The sequence below is a fragment of the Stegastes partitus genome, unplaced genomic scaffold (genome assembly GCF_000690725.1).
Source record: "Stegastes partitus isolate 25-593 unplaced genomic scaffold, Stegastes_partitus-1.0.2 Scaffold1755, whole genome shotgun sequence".
Taxonomy (NCBI): domain Eukaryota; kingdom Metazoa; phylum Chordata; class Actinopteri; family Pomacentridae; genus Stegastes; species Stegastes partitus.
Window position 1 is genome coordinate 89,480 of NW_007579486.1, and position 24,887 is coordinate 114,366.

The 24,887-nt window shown below is 42.4% G+C and overlaps 3 protein-coding genes across 6 annotated transcripts in view; 2 read left to right on the forward strand and 1 right to left on the reverse strand.

The window, feature by feature from the left end:
* Positions 1-5,685: 5,685 nt before the first annotated feature.
* LOC103372439 (polyhomeotic-like protein 1) lies at positions 5,686-8,520 on the forward strand. Its single transcript, XM_008302089.1, has 6 exons — positions 5,686-5,881; positions 7,244-7,368; positions 7,472-7,582; positions 7,677-7,742; positions 8,292-8,342; positions 8,482-8,520. Exons 2-6 carry the CDS (start codon positions 7,249-7,251, stop codon positions 8,518-8,520), a joined length of 387 nt encoding a protein of 128 aa, XP_008300311.1. The 5' UTR covers positions 5,686-5,881; positions 7,244-7,248.
* On the forward strand, positions 8,218-23,016 carry phc1 (polyhomeotic homolog 1). Of its 2 annotated transcripts, XM_008302082.1 has the most exons (15): positions 8,218-8,228; positions 12,182-12,254; positions 13,617-13,741; positions 13,845-13,955; positions 14,050-14,115; positions 14,206-14,349; positions 15,321-15,473; positions 16,441-17,136; positions 17,217-17,349; positions 18,379-18,551; positions 19,045-19,108; positions 19,196-19,283; positions 20,223-20,391; positions 21,187-21,421; positions 22,354-23,016. In XM_008302082.1, the coding sequence occupies exons 3-15, from the start codon at positions 13,622-13,624 to the stop codon at positions 22,503-22,505; spliced, it is 2,304 nt and encodes a 767-aa protein (XP_008300304.1). In that variant the 5' UTR covers positions 8,218-8,228; positions 12,182-12,254; positions 13,617-13,621; the 3' UTR covers positions 22,506-23,016. The 2 variants fall into 2 exon arrangements, with proteins under 2 accessions (XP_008300304.1, XP_008300303.1); XM_008302081.1 differs by lacking the exon at positions 8,218-8,228 and having other exon boundaries at positions 12,053-12,254.
* A 340-nt stretch (positions 23,017-23,356) lies between these two features.
* styk1b (serine/threonine/tyrosine kinase 1b) overlaps positions 23,357-24,887 on the reverse strand; it is a 9,458-nt gene continuing 7,927 nt past the window's right edge. For all 3 annotated transcript variants that reach the window (XM_008302084.1, XM_008302086.1, XM_008302085.1), the window contains 2 exons: positions 24,036-24,132; positions 23,357-23,933 (listed from right to left, as the gene is read on the reverse strand). In XM_008302084.1, coding sequence (XP_008300306.1) covers positions 23,741-23,933; positions 24,036-24,132 — 290 coding nt within the window. In that variant the 3' untranslated portion in view covers positions 23,357-23,740. The remainder of the gene's footprint in view (positions 23,934-24,035; positions 24,133-24,887) is intronic.

The window sequence follows — 24,887 nt, forward strand, 5'->3', positions numbered from 1 at the left end:
CTGATGTTTCTGGTGGCTTAGATCTGGTCTAATGTGGTCTTTGGTGGGTTTCAAGCAGCTTTAAGGGTTTAGTGAACTTTCCCTTAACTTTCCCCTTAACTACAGACCCTGAAGCTGACTTCCGCGTCGTGCGTAACGACGCGCTCCCGCTCCACCGAAGCGCAGATGGAGGAACAAACGGATCCGGTGAAAGGAGGCTCTGTGCTGCTGCCGCTGGCCGGCGGAGGCCCACCGGGGGCGGAGAACAAAAGGCCGGAGTGGCCGGAGCTGCCACACAAAGCTCGGTCACGCAGGAGTCATGAGACCGGCTCAGTGGGAGGTAAACAAACCGGAGAGCTGCTAATCATCATGCAGCTCTAATCTTCAATGTGAACAAATCTCAGGCTGGAATCTGCAAATTCTCCACAAAAATGTGAGACTGTTTAAAGCCACTTGGTGGTCTGACAGCTTTCTGTTCGTTTCACAGTTTTATTAGATTTTGCTAACAGCAGAAACTGCTGCACAGGACTTGACATGTTAGCACATAACATACATTCAGTGTAGCATGCAGATTAATAATAAAATTATATTTAAATGCATTATAATCTGCACATAACTTGTCCTGAACAACTTAAACATGGTGCATGCTGACTAGTGGTGTCCAAAAGGATTCAAGAATAGTTTGAAAAGACTCAAACTCCTTCAAAATGACTTTAAACTTGTTCAAAGTTACTCCCTATTTAAAAAATGATCGAAAAATGGTTCAAGATGACCCAACTTCTCCCAAAGTACCTCTGAGTTTGCTTAAAAAATCTTTTAAAAACTGTCCACAACAATCAGAAATGCGTCCAAAATTGCACTAAAGGTGTCCAAAAATGGTCCTAAAGGAGTTAAAACTGTTCAAAAATTCTTGAAATTTGTCTAAAATAAGTTAAAACTGTTAAAAATGACTTTAAATGTGCCCTAAATGAACTCAAAAGAAAACAAAATTTCTTAAAACGCATGCAAAATGAGTGACAATCTGTCTAACATAACAAACATGCAAAATTAGTTCAACACTGCCGAAAATGACTTGAAACTCATCCTAAATGGCTCAAAAATGAGTTAAACACTGTCTAAAATAAGCTAAACAATTGTCCAAAATGTCTTGAAATTTGTCCAACATAAGTTAAAACTGCTAAAAATCACTTAAGGTTGCCCTAAATAAGTTAAAAACAGAACAAAATGTCTTGAAACGTAACCAAAATAAGATATAATCTGTTCAAGATAATTTAAAACTTGTACAAAATCAGTTCAAAACTGATCTTAATGTCTTGCAGCTCATCATAAATGGCTCAAAAATGGTCCTAAATGAACTAAAAACTGTCTAAAATAAGTTAAAAACTGCCCAGAATGACTTGAAACTCGTCCTAAAGGGTTTATAAATGATTGTTTTCTTCCTCTATGATATTGACAATAGTGTCATTTTATGGTCAAACATAAATCTGTAAAATAAAACTAAACTACTGAAACAAATCGCTGAAGACTGTTGACAGAAACGTTGACGTTTTACGGCGTAGGACTACGTTAGAATATCTCTGAAGTGACTTTCTGAACCACATGTCTGCAGTGAGTTTCTGTTTTTATTGGACATTTTCAGCCGACTTGTGTCGTCACGTCTGATTAATAAAATCGCTGCAGCTCAGAGGGAACTAAAGGCCGGAAACCAGTTGTGACACCGACTTTACGTCACAGCCTCTGGTTCCCTTTAATGTGGTCGGCTTCTGCCTTTTCTGTCTTTCTGGGGAATCGTCGTCTCGACTTAAAAAAAAAAAAAAACAGGTCAAACCCTCCCTAAAAGTAAAGCGGAAACGAGCTACGTGCAGAAGTTCAGGTTCCACCCTTTCGGCTCCAGCTTTGCTCTTCGCTCCTCTGACGCTGCTTCCTGTCGCCTCAGCATCCGTCTGGATCCCGTCATGTTACCATGGAAACCAGCATCTCCCGGCAGGTAGAGGGAAAATTTGATTACGAGAGAAAACATGGACACGAAGAGAGTGGCTCTGTCGATTCAGAGTTCCTCCTGCAGCCGAAACCACCAACGGCTTCACCTCACACAGAACATGATTTATGGTTTGGTTGGTTTTCAGTCGATCTGCCCGGAACCTCCTCCGTTCTGCTCATTCTGAACGTTTCTGCTTTTGTGTCGTTGTTTTAAAACAGCGTTCTGCCGGCCAGATGTTCTGTTTCACAAGTTCTCACCGAGAACTTTAACCTGAGAAAGTTCTAAAGTTTAGGCGACGTTTAGAATTTTCTTCTTAGAAGTGAATAAAGTTCTCTAAAAATGATTTATAGTTCCACAACATGTTCCTCAACAACGTCCTTAGAGCGTTGCAGGCAGAATGTTCCGCTTTTATTAATGTGTAAAGTTACAAGAACGTTTCATAGAAAGACAGTCTGTCTTCTGAAAAAACATTTTTTGAATGTTGTTTGAGAACGTTCTTCCTCTGTTGTCTTGTGGAAACATCTTATAAAAGAATGTCCTACGATGTGTTCCCTCAACAACGTCCACAAAACATCCTCAGAATGTTGGTATTAATCAATCCCATTACGGGAACGTTTTATTAAAGAAAACGTTCCGTCTTGTGAGGCCGAGAGAACATATTGAAAACATCTTTTTTAAACGTCGATTCGAGAACATTCTTCTTCAGTTTTCATAATCTAACAACGTTCTCCAAACATCCTCAGAATGTTGCAGGCAGAACGTTCCACCTTTGTTATGATATCACAATACAGGAACGTTTTATTAAAGAAAACGTTCCGTCTTCTGAGGCCTCGAGAACATATTAAAAGCATCTTATTTTTAGTGTTGGTTCGAGAACGTTCTTCTTCAGTTTTCACAATCTGACAACGTTCTCCAAACGTCTTCAGAATGTTAAAACTTTAGGTTTTTTTTAATCTCACAGCAACATTGTGTGAAATGTTTTCTTTAAAACGTCAGTAGAACTTGTAGGGAACGTTCCCTCCTGTCTGGGTTGGTGGAAAACGTTTCTTCAAACTTGCCTGCAGACGATTTGAATGTTTCCGTCCTTCAGCGTCTCGGTTCCTTCAGACGGATCGGACCAGAGTTCAGTCGCCTTTAAAATGGAAATGATCTGAATGTGGTGACGTCTGGTTCAAACCTGCTTTTAATTGGTAATAACACGGAGCTTCAGGGTCAGAAGGTCATTTATCTCCAACATTCAGACCATGGTGCTCTGAATGTAAATACTGTGCAACAGCGCCCCCTGATGGCTGCAGTCGGTCATTGATCCATGCAGGCAGTCAGTTAAATCCAAAGTATTCATCCTCCAGCAGTCAGGTCTACATTTATAGTGATATTTTATTTTACCAACAGGTTTCTTCTGCTTCAAATGACATAAACAAGTGACAAAACACAGTAAGACGTGTATTTTAAAGATGCTATCGATCAATTTTAACACCTGCTATAAAAATGTCCAAACGTCTTCGTCCTCTTCTTCACTCATCAGAGTCTTTGCTTTGCTCCACATCAGTTGTTCTGGTGTCCAACAGTGTTTGTGGGATTTGGTTCCTCCAAGTGTCCATCTAAAGACTAAAGACTAAAGGTTCAAGATGTCAAAATAGGACATAAAAAATAATCAACATCTACACAATCACTGTGTTTTGTCACATGTTTGTGTCGTTTCAAGAAACCTGTTGGTGAAACAAAAATTCTCTCTGATGATTAATTTGACTTTAGGTTGAGCCACACGACAAACACTCCTCCTGAGCAGAGCCGGGTCATTGAGCTCATGGATGTTCTTGAAATCAATCAGGCGAAAACTTCCCACAACTCTGCTTCAAATACTGTTTGAGTTACGAATTTTTGAAAATAGGCAGTCTGTGTTGATTTTTATAACTTCATGATTCTTTTAAAGGCTTTTCACAGGATTTGGCTGTTTTGTTTTTTTTTTTTTATTTTATTTTTTTTACTGAATATCCCAGAAAAAGCTGAAACTTGTGATCATGTCTGTAGCTTATGTTGATTTATTAGTATTAATGTTATTGTTGTTGTTATTTTTACATAAATCAAATTAATAAAAATCTATAATTTATCATCAAAACAAAAAATATGATTTTTTTGAAAAATTAATATCTCCACTAATAAAACCTTTTTTTTTCTTTCTTGTGGGTAGAAGCAGCTCAGTTTTGTGATAACAAATTGTTATTTGGTGCTGCATCAACAAATGGACTCCTACAAGTAGCTTCAGAGCTGAAAAATCCTCTTTTTAGGACATTTTAACAGCTTTTTTTTTTTTTCCAGGAAGGATTGTTTAGATTTCCTTGAACCTTCTTGAAGGTAGAATCGGCTGAAAACATTAAAAAATGAAAGATGTTCAACAAGTATTTGGAGTGAAACTGTCAGGTTTTGCGAGGTTCCCTGGTTTAGGTGGAAGTTTTTGCATCATTCATTTAAGAAAAGAAGAACAAACCGTGACATGAAGCTAAAAGTTCTGATATCTGGGTGACTTGGCACCGACTGAGCCAGCTCGGTTCAGTCTTACAAAACAAATGTTTCACTCCCTGCATCTGCTCACAGTTTGTCCAACAGAACATTAAGAACAGAAAAAAAGGCCTGAGGAGGATTTATTTGATCATTCAAATCAGTACAGAGGAACAACACACCCGTCCAGACGTGTCAGGACTCGTGGAGCTGAGCTGAAGGCAAATGAAGGTTGAGAAAGAAGCGCCAGCGTTGTGACTGTGATACGATCCATCACGTGACACAACAGATACAGACAAAGCTGGAAACGACAGTGGAGGTAAAAAAAAAACAAACACAAACAAGAAGAAGCAGAGGAGGAAGAAAAAGATGGCGACTCTTTTCTCATTATTCACATGATAGACGTGCCAATAAAAACACTGAATTGAGCTGAAAAGAAAAAGACGGGACACTAGTCTGAAGAAGAAGAAAACTTAAGTTGGGCTTTGTTGTCGATTCCTTGTTTTTGTTACTGTTTGTTTTTATTATGTGGCTTTGTGTTTGTTTAAATTTTAGTTTGTTTACATTTTTGTGTTCTTGTTTGCGTTTTGTTTTTATTTTTGCTCCTGTTTTTGCTTTTGTTTTGTTTTTTGTTGTTTGGTTTATATTTTCTATTTTGTTTTTGTTTTTTGTTGTTTGGTTTGTATTTGCTATTTTGTTTATTTGTTTTATTGTGTTGTGTGTTTGTTTTTGTTTGTTGTCATTTATTTTTTACTTTGTGGGTTTTTGTTTGTCTAATTAGTTTGTTTTTGTTTAGTTTGTTTACGTTTTTATTTGTTTTTGTTTCATTTGTGGAATTTTGTTTGTTACTTTGGTTCGTTTATTGGTTGTGTTTTTTGGTTTGTATTTTCTATTTTGTTGTTTTTTATGGTGTCGTTTGTTTGTATTTGTCTTTTTTTTGTTTCCAGTGCTTTTATTTGTTTGTTTTTTTCATTTGTTGTGTTTTTGTTTTGTGTTTGTTTTGTGCGCATGTTGTAAACCCAAACGCTGTACTCCTCCTTCCCACCAGCTGGGGGTGGTATCACTCTAACTCGCTTTTTTTCCTGCCGCTGTTGAAGCTAAAAGAAGAAGCAAAAGAAAAGGGCAGGAGTTGCAGTTTTTGTTGCTTGTTTTATTGTTAATTTTTGTGTGTTTTTGTTGTTTTATTCTTTTTCTTTTTCTAAACTCCGACGCTGTGCTCCTCTCTCCCACCAGCAGGGGGCGGCGTCACGTCAGCCGCTGTTGACTCTCAAAGGAGGCGCAGAAGAAGAAGCCTAAAAAGGGGCGGGGCCTGGTTGGAGGTAAAACCTGAATTTCTGTTGCTTCGGTAGATTTTAGTTTTCCCTCTGAAGCTCTGAGCGGAATAAAAACTGGGTGTTTAGCTGCGGACGGACAGAAGAAAAGGTAAAAACTGAAAACACGGAGAAGCTTCACCCGCTGACAGCAGCTGAACTCCGCTCACTGCTTGTTGTGCCTGCAGAAAACTGCTAGCATGCTAACCTGTTAGCATGTGTTTGAACCAGCGCTGCAGCTTTTCCACTCACCGACTCGTTAAATGTTCGTAATAAACTTCTAACTCTGCTGCTTTTATTCGCTCTGCCCGCTGCTTCATCCCTGTCCCGGACATTTTATCCAGTTTAATCTGTCAGACTGTCGCTCAGATTTGCTAACGAGCTCTGATCTATTGTAGTTAGCCGCCGCTGGCTAGCTTAGCTGCTGTGGTGTTTTCAACTTTTCCTCCATGTTGTTCCTTCTCTCATCCATCATGTTGACATCTGGCGTGCTCAACAAAGTACCAGAAAGCTGCTTAGTGCCGGAGACAGTCGGCTTTTACAGGAGACACACGGTGTCAGTGTCGGGTTAAATAAGTTATTGTTACTCACAGCTGTTGTCTGCAGGCCAAACAGTCCATGTTCTGGTTCCTAAAGCTGAACATTTACTGATGCAGACAGACTGGACATGAAGAACAACAGCAGAACTCACAGACAGAACAATGAGCTCTTTTATGCATCCTCCAACTGGTTGAAAACTGAAACGGTTGATAAAGTTTGGCTTTTTTAATTGTTGTGAAAACTTATAATGTAAAAACAAATAATTGCAAATGTAATTGCATGAAGTATAGCTGCAGCTTCTGGGTCAGTGTTGTATTTTGAAGTTTCAACTTGTTTTCTGCAACTTGAAGTACTTTTGGAAATCTTTTTTTGTCATGTTGGACACTTGTTGAATAATTTGGGAACCATTTCAGGTCGTATTTTGGACCAGTTTCGATTCATTTTGCACAGTTTCAGATTCATTTTCTACATACTTTGTGTCATTTTGGGCAAATTAATTGATTTTAGAAGAGTTTTGAGTGGTTTTGGGCACTCTTGTTTTGTCGTTGTTCAGCTGCTTGTGCAACTTGTTGCAACTAAACAATGTGTTTGTTTAAAACTTCATTTGCACAGAAGAAAAAATGTCCCTTTTTTAAACTTTCCATACGCTTTTGGTCGACATCATTCTTTCTGTATCTGAAATATTTCTTTTGACAGCGAAATCTTGCTTTTTCTGAGTTACTCTCTCGTTTCTGTTCATGTTGCTGGAGGTCAACAATCTCTGTGTCTCCAAGAAGCCGTAAATCAGAGTAAATGAAGTTCTACCAGACAGACGTCTCTTGTGCATGACAAGATATTTACAGTTAAATCATGTGCAGCGGATAGAAAGTCTGCATGCTGCACAGTGAATCTGTCACAGCTCCCTTTGATGAGTGACTCTTTTGGTTTTGAGCAGGAAACATGGATGCAGGTGAAGAACAGAACACGGGCGGCACCACTAATGGGACTCCTCAGGCCAGTGGGAACTCCAGAGCACCTCAGATCGCGCACATGTCTCTGTACGAGAGACAAGCTGTGCAGGTGAGAGTCTGTGTGCAGAAACAAGTTGAATGTGTTAAACTGAAAACAAAATTTAAGCAAAAAGCCTTGAGTTCGCCCTAAAGCCCTGTGTGTGTGTGTTCAGGCTCTTCAGGCTCTGCAGAGGCAGCCGCAGGCAGCTCAGTACTTCCAGCATCTCATGCTGCAGCAGCAGATCAACAACGCTCAACTCCACAACCTGGCCGCCGTGCAACAGGTAACCAGAAGTATGACGAGAACATAGAGTCGGAGCAAAGTCACGTTAAACGAAAGCATTACAACCTGTTCTGCTCATTGTCTCCTGACACCAGGCCACGCTCGCCGCCAGCCGCCAGTCCAACACTCCCAGTAACAGCATGTCCCAAGTGGCCACCACCGTGAGTTTCTTTAGTCTTCAATAAAGTAGTTTGTTAAAAGTAGCACGTCCGTTTAAAACAANTTGACAATAGTGTCATTTTATGGTCAAACATAAATCTGTAAAATAAAACTAAACTACTGAAACAAATCGCTGAAGACTGTTGACAGAAACGTTGACGTTTTACGGCGTAGGACTACGTTAGAATATCTCTGAAGTGACTTTCTGAACCACATGTCTGCAGTGAGTTTCTGTTTTTATTGGACATTTTCAGCCGACTTGTGTCGTCACGTCTGATTAATAAAATCGCTGCAGCTCAGAGGGAACTAAAGGCCGGAAACCAGTTGTGACACCGACTTTACGTCACAGCCTCTGGTTCCCTTTAATGTGGTCGGCTTCTGCCTTTTCTGTCTTTCTGGGGAATCGTCGTCTCGACTTAAAAAAAAAAAAAAACAGGTCAAACCCTCCCTAAAAGTAAAGCGGAAACGAGCTACGTGCAGAAGTTCAGGTTCCACCCTTTCGGCTCCAGCTTTGCTCTTCGCTCCTCTGACGCTGCTTCCTGTCGCCTCAGCATCCGTCTGGATCCCGTCATGTTACCATGGAAACCAGCATCTCCCGGCAGGTAGAGGGAAAATTTGATTACGAGAGAAAACATGGACACGAAGAGAGTGGCTCTGTCGATTCAGAGTTCCTCCTGCAGCCGAAACCACCAACGGCTTCACCTCACACAGAACATGATTTATGGTTTGGTTGGTTTTCAGTCGATCTGCCCGGAACCTCCTCCGTTCTGCTCATTCTGAACGTTTCTGCTTTTGTGTCGTTGTTTTAAAACAGCGTTCTGCCGGCCAGATGTTCTGTTTCACAAGTTCTCACCGAGAACTTTAACCTGAGAAAGTTCTAAAGTTTAGGCGACGTTTAGAATTTTCTTCTTAGAAGTGAATAAAGTTCTCTAAAAATGATTTATAGTTCCACAACATGTTCCTCAACAACGTCCTTAGAGCGTTGCAGGCAGAACGTTCCGCTTTTGTTGATGTGTAAAGTTACAAGAAGGTTTTATAGAAAGCCTCTGAAGCCTCAAAAACATTTTTTGAATGTTGTTTGAGAACGTTCTTCCTCTGTTGTCTTGTGGAAACATCTTATAAAAGAATGTCCTACGATGTGTTCCCTCAACAACGTCCACAAAACATCCTCAGAATGTTGGTATTAATCAATCCCATTACGGGAACGTTTTATTAAAGAAAACGTTCCGTCTTGTGAGGCCGAGAGAACATATTGAAAACATCTTTTTTAAACGTCGATTCGAGAACATTCTTCTTCAGTTTTCATAATCTAACAACGTTCTCCAAACATCCTCAGAATGTTGCAGGCAGAACGTTCCACCTTTGTTATGATATCACAATACAGGAACGTTTTATTAAAGAAAACGTTCCGTCTTCTGAGGCCTCGAGAACATATTAAAAGCATCTTATTTTTAGTGTTGGTTCGAGAACGTTCTTCTTCAGTTTTCACAATCTGACAACGTTCTCCAAACGTCTTCAGAATGTTAAAACTTTAGGTTTTTTTTAACCTCACAGCAACTTTGTGTGAAATGTTTTCTTTAAAACGTCAGTAGAACTTGTAGGGAACGTTCCCTCCTGTCTGGGTTGGTGGAAAACGTTTCTTCACACTTGGCTGCAGACGATTTGAATGTTTCCGTCCTTCAGCGTCTCGGTTCCTTCAGACGGATCGGACCAGAGTTCATTCGCCTTTAAAATGGAAATGATCTGAATGTGGTGACGTCTGGTTCAAACCTGCTTTTAATTGGTAATAACACGGAGCTTCAGGGTCAGAAGGTCATTTATCTCCAACATTCAGACCATGGTGCTCTGAATGTAAAGACTGTGCAACAGCGCCCCCTGATGGCTGCAGTCGGTCATTGATCCATGCAGGCAGTCAGTTAAATCCAAAGTATTCATCCTCCAGCAGTCAGGTCTACATTTATAGTGATATTTTATTTTACCAACAGGTTTCTTCTGCTTCAAATGACATAAACAAGTGACAAAACACAGTAAGACGTGTATTTTAAAGATGCTATCGATCAATTTTAACACCTGCTATAAAAATGTCCAAACGTCTTCGTCCTCTTCTTCACTCATCAGAGTCTTTGCTTTGCTCCACATCAGTTGTTCTGGTGTCCAACAGTGTTTGTGGGATTTGGTTCCTCCAAGTGTCCATCTAAAGACTAAAGACTAAAGGTTCAAGATGTCAAAATAGGACATAAAAAATAATCAACATCTACACAATCACTGTGTTTTGTCACATGTTTGTGTCGTTTCAAGAAACCTGTTGGTGAAACAAAAATTCTCTCTGATGATTAATTTGACTTTAGGTTGAGCCACACGACAAACACTCCTCCTGAGCAGAGCCGGGTCATTGAGCTCATGGATGTTCTTGAAATCAATCAGGCGAAAACTTCCCACAACTCTGCTTCAAATACTGTTTGAGTTACGAATTTTTGAAAATAGGCAGTCTGTGTTGATTTTTATAACTTCATGATTCTTTTAAAGGCTTTTCACAGGATTTGGCTGTTTTGTTTTTTTTTTTTTATTTTATTTTTTTTACTGAATATCCCAGAAAAAGCTGAAACTTGTGATCATGTCTGTAGCTTATGTTGATTTATTAGTATTAATGTTATTGTTGTTGTTATTTTTACATAAATCAAATTAATAAAAATCTATAATTTATCATCAAAACAAAAAATATGATTTTTTTGAAAAATTAATATCTCCACTAATAAAACCTTTTTTTTTCTTTCTTGTGGGTAGAAGCAGCTCAGTTTTGTGATAACAAATTGTTATTTGGTGCTGCATCAACAAATGGACTCCTACAAGTAGCTTCAGAGCTGAAAAATCCTCTTTTTAGGACATTTTAACAGCTTTTTTTTTTTTTCCAGGAAGGATTGTTTAGATTTCCTTGAACCTTCTTGAAGGTAGAATCGGCTGAAAACATTAAAAAATGAAAGATGTTCAACAAGTATTTGGAGTGAAACTGTCAGGTTTTGCGAGGTTCCCTGGTTTAGGTGGAAGTTTTTGCATCATTCATTTAAGAAAAGAAGAACAAACCGTGACATGAAGCTAAAAGTTCTGATATCTGGGTGACTTGGCACCGACTGAGCCAGCTCGGTTCAGTCTTACAAAACAAATGTTTCACTCCCTGCATCTGCTCACAGTTTGTCCAACAGAACATTAAGAACAGAAAAAAAGGCCTGAGGAGGATTTATTTGATCATTCAAATCAGTACAGAGGAACAACACACCCGTCCAGACGTGTCAGGACTCGTGGAGCTGAGCTGAAGGCAAATGAAGGTTGAGAAAGAAGCGCCAGCGTTGTGACTGTGATACGATCCATCACGTGACACAACAGATACAGACAAAGCTGGAAACGACAGTGGAGGTAAAAAAAAAACAAACACAAACAAGAAGAAGCAGAGGAGGAAGAAAAAGATGGCGACTCTTTTCTCATTATTCACATGATAGACGTGCCAATAAAAACACTGAATTGAGCTGAAAAGAAAAAGACGGGACACTAGTCTGAAGAAGAAGAAAACTTAAGTTGGGCTTTGTTGTCGATTCCTTGTTTTTGTTACTGTTTGTTTTTATTATGTGGCTTTGTGTTTGTTTAAATTTTAGTTTGTTTACATTTTTGTGTTCTTGTTTGCGTTTTGTTTTTATTTTTGCTCCTGTTTTTGCTTTTGTTTTGTTTTTTGTTGTTTGGTTTATATTTTCTATTTTGTTTTTGTTTTTTGTTGTTTGGTTTGTATTTGCTATTTTGTTTATTTGTTTTATTGTGTTGTGTGTTTGTTTTTGTTTGTTGTCATTTATTTTTTACTTTGTGGGTTTTTGTTTGTCTAATTAGTTTGTTTTTGTTTAGTTTGTTTACGTTTTTATTTGTTTTTGTTTCATTTGTGGAATTTTGTTTGTTACTTTGGTTCGTTTATTGGTTGTGTTTTTTGGTTTGTATTTTCTATTTTGTTGTTTTTTATGGTGTCGTTTGTTTGTATTTGTCTTTTTTTTGTTTCCAGTGCTTTTATTTGTTTGTTTTTTTCATTTGTTGTGTTTTTGTTTTGTGTTTGTTTTGTGCGCATGTTGTAAACCCAAACGCTGTACTCCTCCTTCCCACCAGCTGGGGGTGGTATCACTCTAACTCGCTTTTTTTCCTGCCGCTGTTGAAGCTAAAAGAAGAAGCAAAAGAAAAGGGCAGGAGTTGCAGTTTTTGTTGCTTGTTTTATTGTTAATTTTTGTGTGTTTTTGTTGTTTTATTCTTTTTCTTTTTCTAAACTCCGACGCTGTGCTCCTCTCTCCCACCAGCAGGGGGCGGCGTCACGTCAGCCGCTGTTGACTCTCAAAGGAGGCGCAGAAGAAGAAGCCTAAAAAGGGGCGGGGCCTGGTTGGAGGTAAAACCTGAATTTCTGTTGCTTCGGTAGATTTTAGTTTTCCCTCTGAAGCTCTGAGCGGAATAAAAACTGGGTGTTTAGCTGCGGACGGACAGAAGAAAAGGTAAAAACTGAAAACACGGAGAAGCTTCACCCGCTGACAGCAGCTGAACTCCGCTCACTGCTTGTTGTGCCTGCAGAAAACTGCTAGCATGCTAACCTGTTAGCATGTGTTTGAACCAGCGCTGCAGCTTTTCCACTCACCGACTCGTTAAATGTTCGTAATAAACTTCTAACTCTGCTGCTTTTATTCGCTCTGCCCGCTGCTTCATCCCTGTCCCGGACATTTTATCCAGTTTAATCTGTCAGACTGTCGCTCAGATTTGCTAACGAGCTCTGATCTATTGTAGTTAGCCGCCGCTGGCTAGCTTAGCTGCTGTGGTGTTTTCAACTTTTCCTCCATGTTGTTCCTTCTCTCATCCATCATGTTGACATCTGGCGTGCTCAACAAAGTACCAGAAAGCTGCTTAGTGCCGGAGACAGTCGGCTTTTACAGGAGACACACGGTGTCAGTGTCGGGTTAAATAAGTTATTGTTACTCACAGCTGTTGTCTGCAGGCCAAACAGTCCATGTTCTGGTTCCTAAAGCTGAACATTTACTGATGCAGACAGACTGGACATGAAGAACAACAGCAGAACTCACAGACAGAACAATGAGCTCTTTTATGCATCCTCCAACTGGTTGAAAACTGAAACGGTTGATAAAGTTTGGCTTTTTTAATTGTTGTGAAAACTTATAATGTAAAAACAAATAATTGCAAATGTAATTGCATGAAGTATAGCTGCAGCTTCTGGGTCAGTGTTGTATTTTGAAGTTTCAACTTATTTTCTGCAACTTGAAGTACTTTTGGAAATCTTTTTTTGTCATGTTGGACACTTGTTGAATAATTTGGGAACCATTTCAGGTCGTATTTTGGACCAGTTTCGATTCATTTTGCACAGTTTCAGATTCATTTTCTACATACTTTGTGTCATTTTGGGCAAATTAATTGATTTTAGAAGAGTTTTGAGTGGTTTTGGGCACTCTTGTTTTGTCGTTGTTCAGCTGCTTGTGCAACTTGTTGCAACTAAACAATGTGTTTGTTTAAAACTTCATTTGCACAGAAGAAAAAATGTCCCTTTTTTAAACTTTCCATACGCTTTTGGTCGACATCATTCTTTCTGTATCTGAAATATTTCTTTTGACAGCGAAATCTTGCTTTTTCTGAGTTACTCTCTCGTTTCTGTTCATGTTGCTGGAGGTCAACAATCTCTGTGTCTCCAAGAAGCCGTAAATCAGAGTAAATGAAGTTCTACCAGACAGACGTCTCTTGTGCATGACAAGATATTTACAGTTAAATCATGTGCAGCGGATAGAAAGTCTGCATGCTGCACAGTGAATCTGTCACAGCTCCCTTTGATGAGTGACTCTTTTGGTTTTGAGCAGGAAACATGGATGCAGGTGAAGAACAGAACACGGGCGGCACCACTAATGGGACTCCTCAGGCCAGTGGGAACTCCAGAGCACCTCAGATCGCGCACATGTCTCTGTACGAGAGACAAGCTGTGCAGGTGAGAGTCTGTGTGCAGAAACAAGTTGAATGTGTTAAACTGAAAACAAAATTTAAGCAAAAAGCCTTGAGTTCGCCCTAAAGCCCTGTGTGTGTGTGTTCAGGCTCTTCAGGCTCTGCAGAGGCAGCCGCAGGCAGCTCAGTACTTCCAGCATCTCATGCTGCAGCAGCAGATCAACAACGCTCAACTCCACAACCTGGCCGCCGTGCAACAGGTAACCAGAAGTATGACGAGAACATAGAGTCGGAGCAAAGTCACGTTAAACGAAAGCATTACAACCTGTTCTGCTCATTGTCTCCTGACACCAGGCCACGCTCGCCGCCAGCCGCCAGTCCAACACTCCCAGTAACAGCATGTCCCAAGTGGCCACCACCGTGAGTTTCTTTAGTCTTCAATAAAGTAGTTTGTTAAAAGTAGCACGTCCGTTTAAAACAAAAAAAAAAAAACACTTGTGTCCCTGGCAGGTGAACATAAGCACCACGTCTGCAGGAGGAACCATGACCAGCCCTCGTCCTCACGGTCCGGTGACGTCTGCGACAACCACGACTCTGAACCAGTCGGTGCTGCTGGGGGGAAACTCTGCCGCACAGGGACCCATGTTCCTCAGGGTGAGTCACAAATGATCTCCCATCATGAAGTAATACATCAGTTAAATGCCTGCTTTTTACATCACAGGTGGTTATGAATGGAGTTGGTATCGTGTGATATTCATAACTAGACGTTTACGGCTCTGAGAGCAGAGACAGTTTCTTACTGAGCAAAACTAGAAACTCTGTCGGTAGCTGCTTTAAGACGACACTATGTGAAGTCAACTAACAGTTCTTATTGTTGTAAATCAGGGGTGTCGACATCCGGTCCTCGAGGGCCGCAAACCTGCAAGTTTTAGATGTTTCCCCTTTTCCAACACACCTGATTCACATGATCAGGATCATTATCAGGCTTCTGCAGAGCTTGATGATGAGCTGATCATTTGAATCAGGTGTGTTGGAAGAAGGAAACATCTAAAACATGCAGGATTGCGGCCCTTGAGGACCGGAGTTCGAGACCCCTGTTGTAAATTGATCAATTTCAAATCAGTTTTGTCCAAAGATCTTCAGTTTGCTGTCATAGAGGAGGAAAGAAAGCAGAAACTATTCACGTTGAAGAAGCTGAAATCACAGAATTTAGACTTCTTTTTTTTTTTCAAGTGAAAAAATTATTCAAATTACTAATCAATTATGACGACAGTTGCTGATTAGTTTACTAGTGGACAACTTTCCATGACTTGTGTGGTCCCTACAAAATGCAGAACAAACTTTTGAACTTGAAAAAACATCTAATCAATGCTTATTTTTTCTTTCTTTACAAAATGCGAGCTGCCACCTAAAGTCATTCAGTACTTCAAGCTAAAGGACAAAGTGCGACACACGTTTAGGAATATTCTCCTTTAAACACATCCATTTCAACAAAGGAGGATTAACAGGCGTGTCGTTGCAGATCTCATATAAACTAAACTCCATCAGCAGAAAACCCAGTTAGAATTTTCTGAAGAGGAAAAAACAAAATAATCAGCATTTCCAACTTTGTCCGTCTCTTCCAGGCTCTCAGGGCTCCTCTTGCCTCTCAGCTCATCTTCATGCCTGGTGGTACGGCGACGGCTACCGTGGCAACCGTTGCTCAGACTCAGCCACAGCAACAGCAGCAACACGAAGGCGCCTCTACCACCGCGACGGCCCAGTCGGACAGCGATCAGGTTGGACTTGTGTTGTCTTACGGTGATGTGAGGACCGAGCTGAACTGTGTCTGAGCCGTTATTGATCCAGTAGGTCTCTCTGTGGAAACACCGCCTGCAGTTCAACCGGGAAACTCTGATGGTTGATCACAGCATCTTTTTTTTTTTCCCCCCACAGAATTCTGTTACAAGCGGTTTGTTTTTGGTGGACTTTAAAACAAGACATGTCGTATAAAGTAGTCTTGACGTATTATCACGGTTCTGATCCGGATTTATTAAAGTTTTGAACACGAGTAGTTCAGAAACATCTGGAAGGGGAAAATCTGACACTGCCTTCAGTTTGTATAGTCACTGGCTTGTTTTAGTCTTGCTCTGTTTTCTAAAGATAAGCTGCTTTTTAAACCCACCAGCATGTTTCGGAAGGTTTAAGCTGCATCTTGTCTCTCTGTGAATGTGTTCTGTGACTGCTCCACTTAAAAAAAAAAAAAAAGGCTTGTAATATAAAGTGATTTTAATGAAATGTTGCGATTTTATGCTCAGGTTTTAATATTTCTTTGTCTTAGAACAGGGGTGTCGACATCCGGTCCTCGAGGGCCGCAATCCTGCATGTTTTAGATGTTTCCTTCTTCCAACACACCAAATAATCAGGATCGTTATCAGACTTCTGCAGAGCTTGATGATGAGCTGATCATTTGAATCAGGTGTGTTGGAAACATCTAGAACATGCAGGATTGCAGCCCTTGAGGACCAGAGTTCGACATCCCTGTCTTAGAATATTATCAGACAGACAGTTGAAAATCATCACATTTTTTTCAGTGTATTTATTTTTAAAATTGCTTCTAAGATAAAGAATAATTTTGATGGTTTTCTATTTTTTAGTAAAGACACCGTTCCTTTCAATCCTGTGTTTTGCTGTTCAGACGGTTAAAGTCAGTCATTAGGTGGAGACGTTTTTTCACCACAGCTTCCTTCTTTCGTCGCCTCGCAGGTACAGAACTTGGCTCTGCACTGCGTTTCCACTCCAAAAGCTGTTGCTGTGAAGTCTGAGCTCCCGGAGAGGAAGGACGGTTTTCCTGTGGGCCAGCAGCAGAGCTTCCCTGCGACGGCGCAGCAGCAGCAGGTTCAGCCTCAGCAGCAGCAGATGTCCAAACCGGGCTTCACGCAGCAGTCGGCCGCCAGCCCCCTGACCGTGAAGACTGTGACTCCGGCTGCCTCGGTGGCTCCTTCCTCCTCTTCCTCCACGGCTCTTCCTCTGTCCCAGCTCCTGCTGTCCTCCTCCGCTGCCCCCGTCCTCCTGGTGCCCACCTCCAGCGTCGCCACCTCCACCCAGGGTTACCCCATCGGCTCGGTGGCGCCCAAACCCAACGTCAACACTCAGACTCTGGTGGTTCAGCCGCTGCAGCAGGCCAGCGCCAACGTGGACAAAGGTCCGGTTCCCATCCAGCCCAAGACGGCTCAGGGCCACCGGCTACCTGTGCAGCTGCCCCCCCGACACCCACCTCCCATCCTCCCAGCCCCTCCCAGCAACAGCCAGGTGAACGCTCCTCACATCCCAGTGCAGCTGGTGGGAGCCAGGCAGGGCTTGGCGGGGAACGCTCAGGCGGTGGCGCTGGCTCAGGCTCGAGGCGGCGGCGCCCAGGACGCTGCATCTGCTGGAGGTCCGGTCGGCAACAACACCGCTGTGGTAAGACCGAAGGCACGCGCTGCTGTGGTACAGATGAAAACCTTTATGCATGGAGCTGTAACTGTTCAATCTGTTGTCAGACAAAACCTGCCGTTGGTTCTCTGAAGAGAAAATCAGACTGCGACGCAGCGAACGACATGACAGAATCTTCAGACTCCGCAGCCATGAAGGATTCGGCTCCTCCTTTATCTCCTGCACCTACGAAGGACTCAGGTGCGTCCAAATCGTCACAAAGCAGGAGCAGAAGTACGACTGAATTCTAATTAGTGACTGCAGTTGACTGACTGGATCCTTGCTCGTGTCGTCTCAGATGTACGTTGCTTTGGATAAAAGCTAAATGAAGTTGTAGAATTGCAGTTAATGCCGTCCAAGTCTGCAAGAATCATCAACTGTAGTCGGCTCAGATCAAGTCAAATGTATATATGGAGCACATTTAAAATGAGACGGGAGTTGAACCGAAGTGCTGTACGATTATAAATAGCAACACATGAGATGTAAACACCCTGACCACGAAGAGAAAAGTCCTCAGCAGTCCCTTAAAAATCCCCTAAAAGTACTGTTCGCCAGCATAGTTAGTAACATCAACATTTTTTTTCACGTGTTTTTCTTCTGCGTAGTCGTTGCGTCTTTTGGCTCCAGCCGTTGGTTCGCTGCAAGGACGTGGCGGCAGAGTCTGACTTTTAAAGTTTCTTCCAAAATGAAAGAAATGGAAGGAAAAAAAAAGCGGTTTGTGCAGTTTGGATGTCAGAGCAAAGCAGCAGCACGATGAACTGAGGTGTTCTGTGGTGCTCGTGTTTATAATAAAATGAAGCTTGTGTTCTGTTTTTGTTGCTGACAGCAGCGTTAGTATGAAGTAGTGACTGAAGCTCATTCAGGCAACATGTTTGTGTTCTCTGCAGCTAAAATCCGGATTTTTATCGTCGAACAAACTCACCAGACACAAGTCCAAGATCTAGAAACTTGGGTTTCTTACGGAGTTCTTTTACTGACTTAAAATAACTCGCCTGCTTTTTTATATCTTTAGATTTATTCATGGAGAATTGAACTCATAAGACTTCTGCCAGTCACAACAATACGAAGCATTTCTATATTATGAAGTTGAATCTAATCTAATTTCTAAACATTTCCGGCTCACTGGTTGTAAATATTAGATCCGGTTGATGCCTTTCTGTTGCCGTGCAGGTAGAACCGCGTCCAGGCTGCTCACAGTAAATCTCTCCATTGTTTCCTTCCACCCTTCAGCTCCTCCGGTCGAAGCGGCCTTCTCGTCTCCCCCCACCCTCTCGCTGCCTCTCCCCCTGTCCAGAGTCGGGGACAAAGACCGGGCTCCGGTTCCTCAGGCGGTGGTCAAACCTCAGGTCCTCACCCACCTCATCGAGGGCTTCGTGATCCAGGAGGGAGCCGAGCCCTTCCCGGTAAGTTCGGTCACGCTGAGCCTCCGTCTGAGCGGCGTCTCCCTCCGTGTCTCCCCCCGTGTCTCCCCCTGTGTCTCCCCCCGTGTCTTACCTACGTCTCCCCCTGTGTCTCCCCCTGCGTCTCCCCCGTGTCTCCCCCTGCGTCTTCCCTATCTCCCTTACGTCTACCCTGTGTCTCCCCCGTTTCTCCCTTGCGTCTCACCTCTGTCTCCCCCTGTGTCTCCCCCGTTTCTCCCTTGCGTCTCACCTGTGTCTCCCCCTTTTCTCCCCCGTTTCTCCCTTGCGTCTCACCTCTGTCTCCCCCTGTGTCTCCCCCGTTTCTCCCTTGCGTCTCACCTGCGTCTCCCTTGCGTCTCACCTGTGTCTCCCCCTGTGTCTCCCCCTGTGTCTCACTTTGTGTCTCACCTGCGTCTCACCTGTGTCTCCCCCTGTTTCTCCCTTGCGTCTCCCTTGCGTCTCACCTGTGTCTCACCTGTGTCCCCCCTTGCTGCAGGTGGCCGGACTCCTCAAAGACAGAGATTTCGCTCTGGTGGGCCGAACAGAGAACGGACCCCCCTGTGAGTTCTGCTGTGTTCATTCATCAGATTTGGTTCTGCGGAGCTGTGCGGCTCTTCTGACTGTTGTTGTTTTTGATTTGCTCCCAGTGTTGAAGTGTGAGTACTGTGGCAGCCTCGCTCCAGCCAGCCAGTTCAGAGGATCCAAGAGGTTCTGCTCCAACACCTGCGCTAAGAGGTTCGTCCTTCACCTTCTGTGTGTCTCGTCTTAACTCTCAGAGCTCTGATCTCTTTAGCTTTCAAGAGTGTTTGATACGATAAGATGGCTCAACGAAAGGAAGCTCAAAAAGTGAAAATGAAAAACTGAACAAGTGTTCTGTGATGAACTGAGTCCAAAGTGTCTCAACGAGAATTTCACAAGGAAACAAATCTGGAGAGAACTTCACAGTAATTTAGTTTGTTTATGGATATTTTGTGGTCGTTTTTTAGCTGTTCTATGTCTTTTTGTGGTCGTTCTATATCTCATATCGTTTGTTTTGTCTGTCTCTGTGTCTCTTTGCAGTCACTGTTGTCTCTCTGATAGCGCTGTCTCTTCATGTTGCGTCTCTTTTTGTTTATTTTGTCTTTGTGGTTGTTTTGTGTCTCTTCTTGGTCATTTTTTTGTCTTTTTGTAATCATGTTGTGTCTTTTTTCGTTCATTTTGTGTCTCTTCCTGCTCATTTTGTGTGTCTTTACAGTAATTTGCTGTCTTTTTGTGATTGTTTTGCGTCTCTTATGATGATATTGTGTCTTTGTGGTCATTTTTTGTCTCTTTGTGTTCGTGTCGTGTCTATTTTTGATCATTTTGTATCTTTGCTTTGTGGCCATTTTTGTCTCTGTGTGGTCGTGTTTTATCTTGATGTTTGTTTTGTGTGTCTTTATGGTAATTTTCTTTGTCTCCTTGTGGTCGTGTCGTGGTTTTTTGTCCGTTCATTTTTTGTCTCCTCGTGGTCGTGTTGTGTCTCTGTCACTTTATCGTCACATGGTCTCCTGACTAACGGTCCAGACCCACAAACACTCTAAAGGTTCTGATCTAAATCTAAACAGAGCAAAACTGAGGCTTTAGTTCCTCTCATACGTTTGAATGATGCCAGAAGGCGTTCTTTCATACTGACTGATCTGATCGTCCACCTTCCAGGTACAACGTGAGCTGCAGTCAGCACTTTAAGACCAGCAGAGGACGAGCTGGAGGCCAGGCGGCAGCTGCAGCTCCTCCAGAGAACTCTGCCAGGAGAAGAGGTTCGTCACGCCGGAGCAGCTCCAACATCTCCTGCAACAAGATGTCCAGCAAGCATCTACCTGTCAAGGTGAGCGCTGCAGGTCCCACGATGGCAGAAAATACAGTCACTGGGTGATCCAATCAGCTGGTAAAAATGTGCATCAGTTTCCGCAAATGTCTTGTTTAGTCCAAAGATGTTCAGTTTACTGTCACAGAGGAACGAAACCAGAAAATATCCACATTGAAGAAGCTGCAATCACAGTTTGGACTGTTCTTATTTTTTAAAATTCATGAAGCCGATTATTATATAATCAAAAATAAGAATTTAACTTATTAATGGTTGCAGCTCAGACACGAGGCTTTTTGTCTGACCTACAGTCACTAAAGATGTTCTGCTTTATCAAACAAAACAAGCCGGTCTGCAGGAAACAGGTTTGATTGATCAGCTGTCGTTAGCGGCTGATGCACAGGAAATGATTTAAGCTTTTTGTTGTCTGTTACAGCTGCAGCAGTTAAAATCTAAAAACTATTAGTTTGAGCATTTTTTAAGAATAAAAACAGTCTAAATTCTGTGATTGCAGCGTCTTCAGTGAGAATATTTTCTGGTTTTCCTCTAAACAAGACATTTGAGGAAACTCTGATCCACATTTTACGGATCAACAGCTAATCAGGAGGTTTAACTGAATGAATGAAAGTAATTGTTAGTTGCAGCTTTATTGGTATTCATCTGAATGAAAGTTTCCAGAATGTGTTGAGTTACGCCGGTTGGTTTTGGGTCTTACGTTGTATTTACTAAAAGAAAAATACAGAATCTTCCTTTCACATGAGGTGAGTTTTCTGATCAGCAGACTTGGTGTTCTGACGTTGTGTGTCTCTGTTCCAGTGTCACTCCGAGTCCAGCCGCTCGGAGGACGTCTCCAGCGACGGCGAGGAAGAGGAGGACGACTCCCCTTCGCTGTCTCCCAGCTCGTCTCACTCCTGCAGGGCCGACCTCAGCGCCCCTCAGTCCGACAGCTCGGCGCCGGGGAGCCTCCCGCCAGAGGGCGCCGGCTTCCTGTCGGCGACGCCGGCGCAGTGGAGCGTGGAGGAAGTGTGCCGGTTCATCTCCTCGCTGCAAGGTCGGAGCTCGTCCACGAGAATGTGTGAAAAATAATCTCATGATTCAGACAGAAAAACTAATTTCAGTGTTAAAACAACAATTAAAAATGACTAAAATTACACGCAAAAAGAAAATAAAAATAGGTCAGGACACCTCCGTAAACAAAGAAAGCTTCTTTTTACACCAACAAAACCTTTTTAGTGTTTTTTATCCTTTAGGAAGCAAAAAGACACTAAAAGCTCAACACATGATGCTTTTTCAGCCTCTTGGTGCCTCCAGAAACCTGCAGGTCACGTTTTGTGGTATTCCTCCATTTGCTAACGTCGTCGTGTCAGAAGCTGAAACAAGCCACTTCTTAAACCGTTCGAAGACAAATGAATGCTGTTTTTATTTACAGCGCTGTAAAATGACGTCTTTATTCTGCCAGAACCCGTCACTTATGTGTGGAGCAGCATCATTACTAAGAAAACTTTTTATGCCGTCAAAAGCCCAAAACGAGGCACTTTTTACACGACTCTGGTGACTTACAGTAAAACGCCTCTTTTCACTCCAACAAAAGCCCAAATCCTGTCCATTACGTTGCTTTTTATGTAGCTTATAGCGTCATTATCCGCTTCGTTTAACTTTGAAAACGAACTCTGGTGACCGCCAGTAAAATGCTGCTCCTTATAACCTGCCACTAACGTCTCATTTAATGCCGCTGCTTCCCAGAATAACATAATTATGCTTTAATAAAATGCTGCTTCTTGTGGCACTACGGCGACTGAAAGGAGACCCTTCAGATAAATCACTTCATGTGCCGTTTATCTGCCGGTTAACGTGGTTATTAACAGTCAAAACGCATCATCCTGACACGTTTTGAGGCGATTTAATCCCATTGTTGCCTCTATCAGGCTGCTGCAGACGCATTGCTGCCTGTTGATGTGAGTCTGTTGTCCTGATTGCGTCCAGGTTGCGAGGAGCTGGCCGCGCAGTTCCTGTCGCAGGAGATCGACGGCCAGGCGCTGCTGCTGCTGCGGGAGGATCACCTGATCTCCACCATGAACATCAAGCTGGGTCCCGCCCTGAAGATCTGCGCCTCCATCAACAGCCTGCGGGAGTGAAGCCAAGGCTTTTCTTCAACATGTTGGACTCTGAAGCGGAAAGACGGAGATCCTCGAGCGGGTCGAGGTCGAAGGTTTACTTTCAGGAAGTCGTGTCTGCGTCCCGTCGGGGCGTTTCGCTGAGACTCGGTGCTACTCGAGTTCCTCCAGAAGAGGAACTTCTCGCTGGTCTTCAAACGGTGCTTTAACTTTAGTGATGAAGTTTACAGTCCATCACATTTATAACTCGTAGTTTGTTTTCTCCTCCGCAGCCGGGCTCCGAGCACATCGAGGAACGGACTCGCTCGGCCCGGCGGGTTTCATTTACTTCCTTTCTAGCAGTTATCAGAAGTTTTAGTTTTGTATCGTTTCCGTTTTTTTGTACTACAATCAGAGCTATTTTTTCATGGATGCAGGATAGTTTTTAGAAGCTTTAATCAACCTAACTACCTGAAGAATAGGTGTTCCTGGCGGCTGGCTGTGCCGAGGGCTCTGTATGCAGTACTACCAATAAATAATACCCGTTACTGCAGCCGCGTGGTTTATTTACAGTCGAATCTCAGTGAACACGATTCACTCCACCGATTCATTTACACAACGTACAAAAACATGCTGACAACATAAATTACAATCAAGATTTGCAAACCTTCGTGCATTCATTCGGTCAGATTTACACGTCCTAAAGTCTATTCATGCAAAATTATTAGTTTTGACTTATTTAATTTAATTCCAACCAGTTTGAGTGATTTTTTTTCAAGCAGAAACTGTAAATTCTGTGATTGCAGCTTCTTCACTGTGAATATTTTCTGGTTTCTTTCCTCCTCTGTGACAGGAAACTGAAGAAAACAAGACATCTGAGGAAACTCTGATCATGATTTTCTGATATTTTCGAGACAACCGATCCAGAAAACATTCAACAGAGCAGTCTCTAGTTGCAGCCTGATAACCTTTCTTTACTTCTAAGTTAATCATCTGCAGGTTGTTGTTTTAAACAGGCGCATAATTTGACAAGAATAGACTTTTTATGAGGCAACATTCAAGAATCTGTGATCAGGTGAACAGGGTAAAGTTGGCTGTTGATTCGTCAAAGCTCAAGAAACAGAGAAAATAATAATTAGCTGGAGCCTTAAACACCAAAGACACGAACGAGATGATTCCCAGAGTGGATTAATGTGCACGTTTCTCCTGATCTGTGAGTCTAAAGTAGAACAAAAAAGTCCAACGTTTCAGTTCCCAGCAGCACCGTTTGTCTCCGCTCAGAACACCGTGTAGCTGTTGGCCTCCCCGTATCCGGCCTCCTGCAGGTACTGCTCGATGTTCACCGGCCCGGACGCCTTCAGGACTTTATCGGCGGCGCTCTTCTCCCCAGAAACCAGCTTGCGGCTCACCTCGGCCAGCGTGGGTCGGTCCTGGTCCTTCCACTGGCAGCAGGCCTTCATGACGGCGTATCTGAGGAGGAGACAGAAGGTGTCAGAGTGTTTTTAACAGAGGAGAGAAGCTGTTTGGGTGTTTTTAGCTCCGGGCTGCCTCGGGTCGGCCGTGGACTCTTACAGCGTGTTGGAGCAGTTGGCCGGTTTTTTCAGGGTTTTTCCTCGCTGGTGAAACTGCAGCAGCTCGTTCACTGAGATCTCTGCGAACGGAGCTTCACCTGGAGAGAGAAAAGGGAAATCAGTGCACATGCTGATGGAGGCGGTTGTTTCTGGGTTGTTTTTTTTCACAGCGATATAAAATCCAACCACAGAGGAGGAGCAAGAACTCAGAAATGTCTGACAGGAATCAGAAAAACTGGGTGTTTTTAAAAGAAAGGTTTGTTTTGTTTGATTATTAATTCTACAAAAATGTCTAAAACCTGATCCACAGACGTCATCAACACTGGAACTAATGTTGTCTCTACATTTAACTATTTACATTTCTGCTGCCTCTGCAAACCCAGTGAGACGATTCAGTCTTTTTTCTGTCCTTCTGTGTGTCTTGTTGTTGTTTTTCTGTCTTGTTTGTGTTTTTCTGGGTCTCTTTAGAACAGGGTCTTTGGTTTTCTCATTTTTTTTATCTCGTTCTGTGTCTCTTTGTGATAGTTTTGTCTCTTTCTGGTCGTTGCGTGTCTTGTTTTTGTGGTTTTCCGTCTCGCTTGTGTTGCTTCGTCACAGCTGAGTCAGTCGTGGAGAATCAGTTGGAACAAGGAGGTAAGAATTCGACAGATTCTGGTTCCTACAAATGATTTATTTTGATGAATTTTTAACCCTTACATTCTGTTTTTGGTCAAATTTGATCCGTTTTGACATCTGACAGCAGTAAAAATAACCCAAACGTCTTTTTTTTTAACCTGAAGTTTGATGTTTTTTCCTAAAGTGACCCAAAATATACAAAAATGAAAATATTTCAAGATTTTAGATTTTTGCACAG

Coding starts and splice junctions, on each gene's coding strand:
- LOC103372439 (XM_008302089.1), top strand. CDS start 7,249: ATGGATGCAGGTGAAGAACAGAACACGGGCGGCACCACTAATGGGACT. Junction 7,743..8,291: donor TGTCCCAAGTGGCCACCACC/GTGAGTTTCTTT, acceptor CTGTCGCCTCAG/CATCCGTCTGGATCCCGTCA. Junction 8,343..8,481: donor AAACCAGCATCTCCCGGCAG/GTAGAGGGAAAA, acceptor GTTGGTTTTCAG/TCGATCTGCCCGGAACCTCC.
- phc1 (XM_008302082.1), top strand. CDS start 13,622: ATGGATGCAGGTGAAGAACAGAACACGGGCGGCACCACTAATGGGACT. Junction 13,742..13,844: donor ACGAGAGACAAGCTGTGCAG/GTGAGAGTCTGT, acceptor GTGTGTGTTCAG/GCTCTTCAGGCTCTGCAGAG. Junction 18,552..19,044: donor AGGGAGCCGAGCCCTTCCCG/GTAAGTTCGGTC, acceptor CCCTTGCTGCAG/GTGGCCGGACTCCTCAAAGA.